The sequence below is a fragment of the Delphinus delphis genome, chromosome 15 (assembly GCF_949987515.2).
Source record: "Delphinus delphis chromosome 15, mDelDel1.2, whole genome shotgun sequence".
Classification (NCBI taxonomy): Eukaryota; Metazoa; Chordata; class Mammalia; order Artiodactyla; family Delphinidae; genus Delphinus; species Delphinus delphis.
The window spans coordinates 47934847-47946773 of record NC_082697.1 but is presented as its reverse complement, the minus strand read 5'-3'; the positions used below and the strand labels follow the sequence as shown (position 1 = coordinate 47946773).

The window sequence follows — 11927 nt, the reverse complement described above, 5'->3', positions numbered from 1 at the left end:
ACGGAATTTATTATTCAGTCAGAGTCCAAGATGGCGACGAGCTCTGACGTAAACGAAATCTCGTGAGAGAGAGAGAAGGTGAGATTTGGAGGCGCCCGCGCTTCTGCGTGCGGGGAGGGTCTCCACACGGATCGCTCGAGTGTCCACTGAGATGCACGAGGGGCTAGGGGTGGGGCGTGAGCACCGCAGTGTATGCTGGGGCCGCCGTGCCTGGGGCGGGGCCTAAGTCTGGAGCAAAGCGCGGGACTGACGAAAGTACCTGCTCGCGGGATTGTCGCGCCCTGGAGCTAGCAGAGCGCGCCGGCTTCCGAGGTACCTCCCCTGCCGGCCCTCCCTAACTCTGACGCCCGCCCGAGGGGCCGCCGCCGTCCTGTCCCCGCTGGGGCTGCGCCTCCGCCGGAGCGGAGATTGGGCGGTGGGCCTTGCTGATGGCCTCTAGCCGGCAGGTCAATGGGGACCCTTCAGGAGCGCGGGTGCCGCGTCTTGAGCGGGCCGGGTCGCAGTGGTGCCCACCTTGGAGGGTGTGAGGGGTTAGATGAGAACTCTCCACGCAGGATACGTAGCAGAGAATCTGGTGTTTAGGGATGAGTGGAGGCACTGTTAACTGTCGCCGCTCCTCGAGCGTCCTGTGTTTCTTTGTCTCACACACGCCTACCTTCGTGGCCGGCACATGGCTCCATAGCTGGGGACATGTGGCCCCAAGCTGTCTAGTTCACGTTTAACAGGTGCCGGTCCTTTAGAAATAGTTTTGTCCGAGTATTACTGAGTCCAAGCTCGGCTGCAGGACAAGCCAATAAATTGACAGATGAGCTGTTAGGGTAAAGTATAGAGACCTTATTCAGAAAGCCAGCAGCCAGAGAAGATGGTGGACTTATGTCCCAAAGAACTATCTTCCCCAGTTAGAGTTAAGGCTTCTTTTATACTAAAAGGGGAGGGGGTGTGGCTGCTTGTTGCCCACTTCTTGGTGCCAGAATCCTTTGTTCTTACAGCTGTCCACGCAGGTCTGGTCACAGTGTTCCTATATACCTGCAACAAGATCGTTATTTTCTGTTCTGCAACTTTTTAATCTCTATATGATTGGAAAAGTGTTAATACCTTTAAAGGTCAGAGCCTTGAGAATGGGTTCTCCTGTGTATTTCAGGCTATAGGCAACGTACTTTTCCAAAAGGTGCAGAGCCGAAAAGACTAAGCCCCCTGCAACAGGGCACAAAGGTTAGAGCTAAAGTAATAGATTCAGTATGGAGTTAGGTTTGTTTTCCTCTGTTAAACATGTCGAAAAAGCGTACCGAATACAATTTTAATGTGCAATATCATACTGTTGCAGCTTTCGCTTTGATGGTTTAAATATTTAACACATTTGATATCTAACACCACTTTTCTCTTTGATAGGAAAGCGAAAATTAAAAAGGTCCTCGACATTACAAGTAGACTAGAGGGAAGTGAAAAAAATATGAAGATGAAGGTATTTCAGACCATCTGCAGGCAGCTTAAAAGTTCAAAGGGGTTTTCTGTAGAACCAGCCCCCCGTGTGGTCTTCTCCACTTCCTCTTATTTGTGTGGCCGGAAGAAAAAAGTGAACCCTTACGAAGAAGTGGACCAAGAAAAGTACTCTGATTTAGTAAGGTCTGTCTTGTCATTCAGAGGCCATGCTCAGGCGCCACAGTCTTTGTTTGAGGAAGATGCTTTACTCTACGGACCTGTGAGGAAGTGTAAGGCCCCAAAGCAAGAAGAAGCAGGAGTTCCACGAAACTGGTGTCCTCTCTTCAATCCAGAGAAAAGCGGAAAACCAAATGCAACAAATGATCCTACAATTCCTTTGAAAATCCCTTTGCAAAGGAATACGATACCAAGTGTGACCCGAATCCTTCAGCAGACCATGACCTCAGAACAGATTTCCTGTTTGGAGAGGTGGAAACGTCGGATGATTCTGGAACTGGGAGAGGATGGCTTTGCAGAATATACTTCAAGTAATTTTCTTAATCCTGATTCTGTATGGTTATCATGTTTTCCAGAATACAGAGCACCAGTGTCAAAAGGATGAGTTTTTCTTTTTCTAACGTTAACTAGTGAGGAACTACTTTCAAATGATAATTAGTATTAACAGCATTTTTTATATATTAACTCATTTAATCCTCATGACAACTCTATGAAGCACAGATACTATTATCCCCATTTCACAGATAAAATTGAAGCACAGAGATCAAGTACTTTGACTAAAGATGTATGAAATTCATTTATTTTATAAGCTACAAACTTAAGTATTAGAATTGCCTGTTTCGTTTGATTATGGGACAATCGCTTCATAACGGAATTCTAGTTGTTTACTAGGCATTCTGTTCAGAATCTAGTAAATACCCCCTTGCTCTGCTTATCAGCAGAGACTGACTCATAAATTTAAAGATGGGCAAAAAGCCAGAACATGTGATCTGTATTTAGGTCTTAGTAAATTGAGATTATCGGATGTTCTTCATTAGGAACTGAATTGATAAACTTCAGCCTTCAACTCCTAACTCACTAACTTCTTAGACAAGTGAAGAGAATAGCTTTCTTAAAATAGATTCCATTCAAAAGCAAGATGAAAGAAAAGACCAATGGTACAGGAGAATTAGCTGGTCCCCCATCAGGATTATAGTTGTTGAAGCTAAGTTTTACACTGAGCATTCCTTAGGCCATGCTTCCCAGAGAGCAGTACATGTACCCCTCGTGGTACACAAGAACTTTAATTTTTAATTTAAGAGCAATGCACTTATTTTGAGGCATCTTAGAAAAAACCTGTGTGTATGCATAACACATTAAACCTGTGGTCACGTGTTTTAAAGAAAAAATATTAAGTATTTAGGTGGCACTTGGACATGGCAAAAATGGTCAAGGCCGGAGCCCCATGTAAATTCCTTGGCTCCCTGGGGCAAGGACTATATGCAGGAGCTAATTGCCTTTTATTTTTATATAAATTTATTTTATTTACTTTTGGCTGCGTTGGGTCTTCATTGCTGGGCGCGGGCTTTCTCTAGTTGCGGTGTGCGGGGGCTACTCTTCATTGCGGTGCGCGGGCTTCTCATTGCAGTGGCTTCTCTTGTTGTGAATCACGGGCTCTAGGCACACAGGCTTCAGTAGTTGTAGCACGTGGGCTCAGTAGTTGTGGCTTGAGGGCTCTAGAGCAAAGCCTCAGTAGTTGTGGCGCACGGGCTTCGTTGCTCCACAGCATGTGGGATCTTCCCCGGCCAGGGCTCGAACCTATGTTCCCTGCGTTGGCAGGCGAATTCTTAACCACTGCGCCACCAGGGAAGTCCTACACTGACTTTAAATTCTAAAATATCCACGCTGTCAGTCAGAATATAGGAAACTCATGTGTTTTTTTTTTTAATACGTTTTATTTACTGGGACCTGAAAACATTTCACTTTTATTCCTTTAATTGAGTGAATTACTCTGACTTGATGCTATCTGCGATAACTCTTGAATCTTTTAAGATTTATTTTCACAAGTTTAATCACGTTTAACGTTCTCAGCTTTACAATCCTAAGGGATTCTGTAACCCAGATCCCATGTTTGTTGCCCCTTAAATATGAAGACCTCCCTGGGATTAAGACTGCAGTGGGGAATGAGTTGTCTATTTGCTTGGCTGTTGATAAACAAATTTTTTTCCTTCATGTTTTTAATATGTTTGTGTTCTGCTTCAGTAAAACTAGTCTGTAGATAAATACTGCTCTTCTTTTCCCTAGGTTTTAATTCCATAAGGCTTAAATTTGTAGGCCTTTTATGTGCTAATAAGTCCAATTAAGCCAAGTAAATTTGGAGTAGAATAACTTATTTCCTCAGTTGAATTTCACTTCACTTTCCAAGTAATTTCCCTGAAGCAATTCCACTTTTTGCCAATGGTAGAACTGACCTTTCAAAATCTTTGTAAAAAATACTTGACAAAGGTAATATGGTTTGACATTACCTCATTAGATGAGATGGTTTTCCTCATTTTCTGTGGGTCTGTCTCCAAGCATGTATATTTCCTGCTCTGTTTCTGTGTGTATCTTCCTGATTTTTCATCTCTCACTCTGCTGTGTCAGGGACCAGAATGACCTTAGGCTCTGGTGCCAGGCCCCAGGCCAGCATTTTGCTTTGAGGCAAATTAACAGCACTGCCTAGGCCTTCTTCATTAAAATGGGGGTGATGATCTTATCTTGCCAGGTTGTTGTGTTTGAAAGTTAACAGTTTGAAAGCGCCAAGGCCACTGCTTAGCACAGCAATACTCTCTTTTTCTTTCTTTCTCTCCTTCCCTTATCAAAAGTCAAGTGAATATGTAGTGTTTCTTGCATTTGTTGAATATGTTTGTGTCCTCTTTTCTTAAAAGTGTATGAGAAGGGACTTCCCTGGTGGTCCAGTGGTTAAGACTCCACACTTCCATTGCAAGGGGCACGGGTTTGATCGCTGGTCAGGGAACCAAGAACCCACATGCTACATGGAGGCCAAAAAAAAAAAGTGTACGAGGAAAAAAAATTCAGGACAGAGCCACTGTCGTAGGCTGTTCTTGCCCTAAAAGAAAGTGCAGGAGAAAAATGTCATATATTTTCCTCCTCTCTGCCCCAAATCCCACAACATTAATTTGTGTGTGCCTTGATTTTCACTCTTTGCCAGTCACTAAGCCTGTTGGTAAAAGGATGCCTCCACCTATGTTCATAATTAAGATTTGGTTGTAAAAAGAACTGTAAACAAGCACAGTTCCCTAATATTTATCACAGCTAGTTAACTTACTGGTTACCTAAATTAAACGGACACTTAAATTCACACTAAATTCTGTGTGAATTCACTAGGTGTGGTCCTGTAAGCCCAGATCTTCAATTCTAGCTTTGACCTAATGCTACTAGAAATACTTCATTTTAATCTATTTTATTATCTAAGCTCTACTAGTCCCTTTTGTTTTCAAAGTGCATTCTTAGTGTATTTCACAAGAGGCTGAAATATGGTGTCTTAGGGGTTGTCACTTAAAGGTAACTCATGTAATTTTTAATTTGATTGTTGAGAGTTTTATAGAGTATCTGTTCGTTAGTATTAGCTTTGTTTGGGGGTTTTTTTGTTATTGCTGTTGTTTTCCTTTTCCCCTGATTTTCTTTTCAGACATGTTTTTACAAGGGAAACAGTTTCATGAAGCCTTGGAAAGCATACTGTCACCCCAGGGGAACTTAAAAGAGCCTGATGAAAATCTTCTCAAATCCGGCTACATCCAAAGTATCCAGCATGTTCTGAGAGATGTCAGTGGAGTGCAGGCTCTGGAAAGCGCTGTTAAACATGAGACCCTAAAGTATGTAGGTCTGCTGGACTGTGTAGCTGATTATCAGTAAGTATTCAATTTTTTACATCAAGTGTGGAGGTGAATTCATTCTGGGTGGGACACATGGTTCCCTTCCAATGCTAGTTTTTCCTTTTAATTCCTGCTTCAAGGTGTGGCCTCTGTAAAGTCACATCAGGTAAGAGCCATCTCATCCTTGTAAATCTACATTCCGAAGTCAAAGTGTTTCGTGGAGAAAAGGTACAACTTTCCAGTATCCCTAGGATGGCCTTTTTTCCAGCATGTTCCCCTCCCCTCCCCCCACCCACCCCTAGCAAAGTACCAGCCGTGAGATCCAATTTGATTCCTGCATTTTCTTTCCTGTTTCCCTAAAAATAGCACCTTGATCTGTTGGCCCTGAAAGTCAACTCTTTGCCTGGCTTCCAGGCCGTGTTTGACATGGATAGGAACTCTGAGCTTAATAAAGCTTCCCATGGCTTTTAAATTGCTGCTTTGTTCCTGTTTTCACCACTTACTCCTGATTTCAAGGGTAGATATAACCTGCAAATACCCCTATTCCCAAAAAAAAAAAAAGGAAAGAAAAAAGCGTATGAGCGATACAACAGGATAAGGGGAAAATCTGTGAGTGAAACCCTTGGAACTCTAGTTAAAAGTTACTGGGCTCTGGAGACAGGCTGCCTGAGTTTGGTTTCTGGCTTTTCTTCTTAACCCTGGGCTACTTACTTGGCTTTGGCTTCTCTGTACCTCAATTTGTTTATCTGTAAAATAGGGCAAATAATAGTACCTACCTCATAGGTTTGTTATAGACGTTAAATGAGACATTCCCTGTACGGTACTTAAAATGCACACTATCTACTCAGTAAATGTTAGCAACATTATTTTGATCCTATTCTCTCTTGATCCTATTCTCTTTTTAACTGCTGTTGGGTATGAATGAACCATATCCAGTTCCCTGTTGGGAGCACTCAGGTTATTCTAGTTTTTCAGTTACAAACTACAGCAATGACCGTGTCTCCTCCTATTCTGTCGTGAGTTTCTCTTGGCAGGCGCACGGGTTCGTTGGTTTGTTTGTTTTGGTGAATGATATGTGAGGTTTGGATAAATTCCGTTGATCTGAAGTAGGCCTGGGCGTGAATACTTCTTAAATTTTCCAGGCATGTGTCACTTGCACCCAGGATAGCAAACCGTTGCTCTATGGTACAGACCTAAAAGGGAAATTGTGGGGCCACAGGGAACATGCGTTTTAACACTGTTTTGTCATTTCAGCCTGCATTTCAAGATAAATTAGGCTGAGCAAAATAAATTAGCTCTTTTTATTTGTTGAAGAGCTATTTGTGGACTGTCTCATTACAATTTTAATTTGGGTTTATACTACTAAGTTTTTTTCCATGTTATTAAGTTCTACAAGTTATAGTACATTGCTAGAAACAGTGGTACGTGGCAGAAGTCTTTACTGTAGGGTGTTTTGATTTTTTTCAAGAGAGAGAACTGGGAATGGTAGTGCCCTGGGGATGCTGGGGCCCTCTCTTCATTTGCATAGATTGTCAAGCTCTACAGCAATAGAAAACAGTTATAAAGATGACATGTTACCTCTATACCTGCACCGTCCAGTAGAGTAGCCTTTAGCCATAAAAGGCCATCATTAAGCACGTGACTGTGGCCAGTCCAAACAGAGGTATGCTGTAAATATACAAACTAGATTTCAATGACTTTGTACAAAAGAGAATGTAAAATATCTCATTAATAACTTTTTAATATTAACTATATATTGAAATGATATTTTGGATACGTTGGGGTAAATAAAATATTAAAATTTCATCTTTTTTTTTTCTTTTTGGATGTAGCTACTAGAAAATTTTAAATAATGTGTGTAGCTCGCATTTTATTTCTTTAGACGGTGCTATTCTAGACTTTATAGATTTTATAAATACCTTGCATAAGTTGTAATCTAGTGCTACGGTGACAGGAAGGTAGCTCTGTGCAGATCTCCCTCTACACTGCTGGTTTTGAAGCTGAAGTGAGCAGATAGAGCCCTTTGAGAATTCTCAGTGCACCCACCCTGCGGCCCTTTTGACATCTGTGCTTGGCAAGTGTAAAAGTCCGCCGGGATGGGGTGGGGGTGGGGGATGTACTGGTTATTTAACTTAAAAAAAGTGGCAGGAATTTTTCTATTTTCCCAATATCCCTAATAGTAATATCCCTACCCTGTGTGTAAACTTTTAGGACAGGGACCAGGTCTTCTTATTTATATTTCTGCATATAGTTGGTGCCTGTTAAGTGTTGATGGATTTGAACTCCAGCTTTGGTTTCTGAGGCACCACGATGCTTAGTCCTTTACGATGGGGACTTTGCTACTGGTCTGTTGTGGTTCATTCTGATAGACGTTTGAAGCCAAATCAACTAAGATAATAATAGTTTCAATTCCCTTGTCAACTGTTAAACCATGGAGGTCCAAAGGAACATCTAGAAAGTTTAGAAGCTTGTGCTGGAGGAGTTGTTTCCCAGCACTCGCACCTGGGCCCACACCTGCAGCTCCCATGGGTGCACTTAGGAAGCATCTTCCGTCATACCTCGTGGCTGACCTGAATGAGGGGCTCAGAGGAAAGAGAACGTCACACCTCTTCAACCCTAAGTAAAGCTCAGGAGAGCCGACTTCTTGGAATGTGGGGAATAGAAGCAACAGTCATTGGGTGACAAGTACCAAACTATGTGTAAGAAGAGGCTTAGCCTAATAGCGTTTTAGTGTGCACTATTACCTTCAAGGGCTTCCTTTGGTTTCTCTTTAGGGGCAAGCTGTGTGTGATTGATTGGAAGACATCAGAGAAGCGAAAGCCTTTCATCCAAAATACATTTGACAACCCGCTGCAAGTCGTGGCGTATGTTGGTGCCATAAACCATGACATCAACTACAGCTTTCAGGTCAGGACGCGGAGCCTCCGCTTACTTAAAGCTTTGCTCGATGCTGGGTTATAGCTCCTTCCCTCCTTAGGGTTTTATTCTGTTTGTAACCCACTTCTTACTCTGTTGCTGTCCTTCTACCACTTCAGAAAGTACTTTCCCCCTCTTCCTGGGCTTTTTGTTGTTGTTAATCTTTAACGATCACAGTCCATTCTTTAGCATCTTAACTGTCATCTTTGTGTTCTTGTGTATCCTGGGCCAGTCTTTCATCAACCCGCCTTAGAAATTGAGTTAGGAGCTGTTACTGTAGATTGTTCTGTTCTGAGTGTGCCCTGGAGTAAGAAGGAAATGGACCTCAACTCTGTTGCTACTGTGGAGATGCTGGAATTGCCCTGTGTTCCTTCCTAGGTTCAGTGCGGCTTGATCGTGGTTGCCTACAAAGACGGGTCCCCTGCCCACCCACATTTCATGGACGCAGAGCTCTGCTCCCAGTACTGGGCAAAGTGGCTTCTTCGACTAGAAGAATATACAAAGAAGGAAAAGAACCAGAATATTCAGAAACTAGATTAAAGGGCAGGAAGCTGTGTGGGAACGTTCAGAGCTTTCTCAAAGTTTGGGAACATGTATCGCTGTTTCCTGTGATCTGGAACGAGGTGCCACAGGGTCTGAGAGCTGCAGTAACACAAGCAGAACTAGTAATTTGTTGAAATTTATTGCAACCAAAAAGGCAAAGCCAGAAAAGTTAAATTTAAAGAGCTGGACTTAAGCACATAAAAGACCAGCTCTGCTACCTCTGACTAGCATTTACCCGAAAAAAAGGCAAGCAACACTGGCACAGTGTTGGTGGCTCTTGGACCCCCATAGACCTTTCTGTGTCCCAGGCAGGGCGCCCAGTCTTTGAACTGAGAGATTCAGGGCGGTGAGGCTTGGTGTGCCGAGCATTTCCCCTGGGTACGCCGGGGGGGAGGGCTGTGCGCACCCCTAGGGTATGTGTGCAGTGAGAATTCCTATCAGCCAACTACTGCTGCCAGTGCCGGCTCCTAAAACTTGTTTTATGTATGTGGTTCCCTGTATTTCATTTGGGGGAAAAAGCTTCCATTTGACATTTTTGAAAAATAAACATGATTCCTTAGCCTCAAGTAGACATTGCTCTCTGGACAGATGGAGCACACTCACCTTATCGTGGGCAATGCCCCTTGGCATCCCACCAAATAACCCTCAGAAGCAGCCAGGCTCTAGTCTGAGAATCGTAATTGTAGGTATTTTGGTAGCTAGCTTCTGGTTTGAGTCAAGGGATTGTGTATGTGGAGAAAATGTATTGTTTGTGGAATTTTCCAGCTATGGGAAACAATAATAACATGTAATTTTTTCCTATGTTTGATAAGTAATAAAACTGACTAGTTGCCCCTGGGTTCGGGAGACTTAATAAACGCCCACTACAGCCCTGGGGGAAGGCTCCCTGTTCTATGGAGTAGATTAGCATTTAAGTTACAGTTGCTGTCTTAAAATAGTAGGGTGCTACAAACACTTTTTTCCTTCATTAGCCATTAATTATAAGAAATAAAATACAAGATGTGATTAAGGAATGAGGCTTTTGGTTTTGCTTTTTATTTAAATTTGTGCATTTATAGAGTGATTTCACAAACCTGGAATTGTTTAGATTTTGTTTCTAAATTCAGAATTTTACCATTGACCCAGTACCTCTGGGGCGTGTTGTATGTACATGCACACACGAAGGAGGTGCCCTTGACCATGGTCACCTCACACGGAAAGTAAGCTTCGGGTAGGAGGGGGGAGGATTGAGGGAGACCTGGTGTTGACTCCACACACGTCACATATTTTACAAGCAGCGTATATTCCTATAGCCTGTAATTTCCAAAGTCAGAAACCAAGTGAGAGCATTCGGAGTTGTCCCAGCAGGTGTGGCCACTGCTCCACCAAGCCTCACCCTAGAGTTGGGGAGCCCAGACCCAGCAGGTTCTCTCGGCTTAAGATAAACACACCTTGGACCTGTTACTCTGTCCCAAGTCTCCCAAGCTGAGGTGGTGCGAATTGTTCCATGAAAGACCCTCAGTCCAACCGGGAAGGCGTGGTGAGAGTGAAAACAGTTAAGGGCCCCGGAACTGCACTGGTTCCTCCCTGCATCCGCCACACGCCTCAGGCTCACCAGTGAAGGAGGCTCTCAGTCCCCTGAGCCGGGAAGGTCAACTGAAAACAGCTTGTCTCACTACTACGGCAGAAGAGGAAGTTTCTCACGGAGTCACAGCTCTTCCAGAACTACCGTGGGTGTTCCTAATGTTTGGAACCACTTGTTCCCTTAAGCGATGTGGCATGTTAAACTCCAGGGAAGGGAAACAGGATTTGCAACAGGATAATTAAAGTATTTGTGAAAGGAAGTAGAGATTGCTCTTCTGAGGAGGCCTCCTCACAGAAGTGCAGAACAGAGCCGTACCGTCCTGAGCTTTGAGGCAATCCCAATCCGTTAGAGTCAAAGCTAATCTGCACGCCAAGCTATTCCACCTTTCCTCTGCAATTCTACACTTCTTCCCCGCCCCCTCCACGCCCCGGCTGTGTGGCTTGTGGGATCTTAGTTCCCCAACTAGGGATTGAACCCAGGCCCCGGCAGTGAAAGTGCAAAGTCCTAACCACTGGACCACCAGGGAATTCCCTACACATTCTTATTAATGCATTTGGCAGCTGGCAAAAGCTCCATGCTGGCACTAAAAACCAGTTTTCGATTTTTTTCCCCTCAGACCTGGCTTCTTGCTCAGAGCCATTAGCCCCCGTTAATCTTGGAACATTAACCTCTATAAACCTTTCAGAGTTCTAGGGAAACCTGTCAACGAATGACCTATGGTTTCATATGTGTTGACCCTGGTCAATACCGGAGGCCGGTTAGTCATAAGTCATTGTGTTTCTAGGTAACCAATTTGCCTACAGCTTTAGAAGAACTTGGAGGGGGGAAATTTGTTTTAATCACTGACCTTTCCACCTGAGCAATTAAACATTTGATTGTAACCTACCCTACCCTCCTCCTACACACAAAAAGCGAAGCAAGGGAACAGTTGGAACTTTTATGTTTAAAGAAACACCTCAGTTGTTTGGAGCTGGTGTCCTAAAGAGAAGCACTGTCTTAAAGCAAACCAATTACTAAGTAAAAGGCAGAACTGACTCTCCCGGGCTCCCTTCCTTTCCCTCCATCCTTCTTTTCCAGGTTAACAAAGATGTGCTGTGGCTGGAGGTCTAACCTGCTGAACTCGAGCTATTTACACCCCAGGAGGGAGCCTGGGGGAATCTCTGGGGAGATACCCTGCCTGAGCAAAGGCTCACCTGTTGCCTTGACAGTCACAGCTGTCAGGTGTAAGAATTGCGTTCGTGGGGACTTCCCTGCGGTCCAGTGAGTAAGACTCCACGCTCCCAGTGCAGGGGGCCCGGGTTAAATCCCTGGTCGAGGAACTAGATCCCACATGCCTTAACTAAGATCCTGCATGCCACAACTAAGATCCTGCATGCCGCAACTAAGATCCTGCATGGCGCAGTTAAGATGCGGCGCAGCCAAATAAATATTTTAAAAAAGAAACGTGCTTGTGAAGATCAATCATAAAATGCTTTTCTGAGTTAGAGTAGGGTTTGAGTTTTTTCCTTTTTGCTCAAGAGGGAGGGAGGAAGAGAGAAAAAAGATAATAGACACTACAGATAAAAGCCGTTTTCCCTAATCCCACTTGCCTCTCCCCTGAGACAAACACCATC

At 43.8% G+C, this 11927-nt stretch overlaps 1 protein-coding gene across 2 annotated transcripts; it reads left to right on the top strand.

Annotated features, from left to right (window-relative positions):
* Positions 1 to 7: 7 nt before the first annotated feature.
* MGME1 (mitochondrial genome maintenance exonuclease 1) lies at positions 8 to 8877 on the top strand. Of its 2 annotated transcripts, none has more exons than XM_060031330.2 (5): positions 8 to 78; positions 1390 to 1967; positions 5108 to 5327; positions 8066 to 8198; positions 8586 to 8877. In XM_060031330.2, exons 2-5 carry the CDS (start codon positions 1451 to 1453, stop codon positions 8745 to 8747), a joined length of 1032 nt encoding a protein of 343 aa, XP_059887313.1. In that variant the 5' UTR covers positions 8 to 78; positions 1390 to 1450; the 3' UTR covers positions 8748 to 8877. The 2 variants fall into 2 exon arrangements, with proteins under 2 accessions (XP_059887313.1, XP_059887312.1); XM_060031329.2 differs by lacking the exon at positions 8 to 78 and adding an exon at positions 139 to 312.
* The last annotated feature ends 3050 nt before the right edge of the window (positions 8878 to 11927 follow it).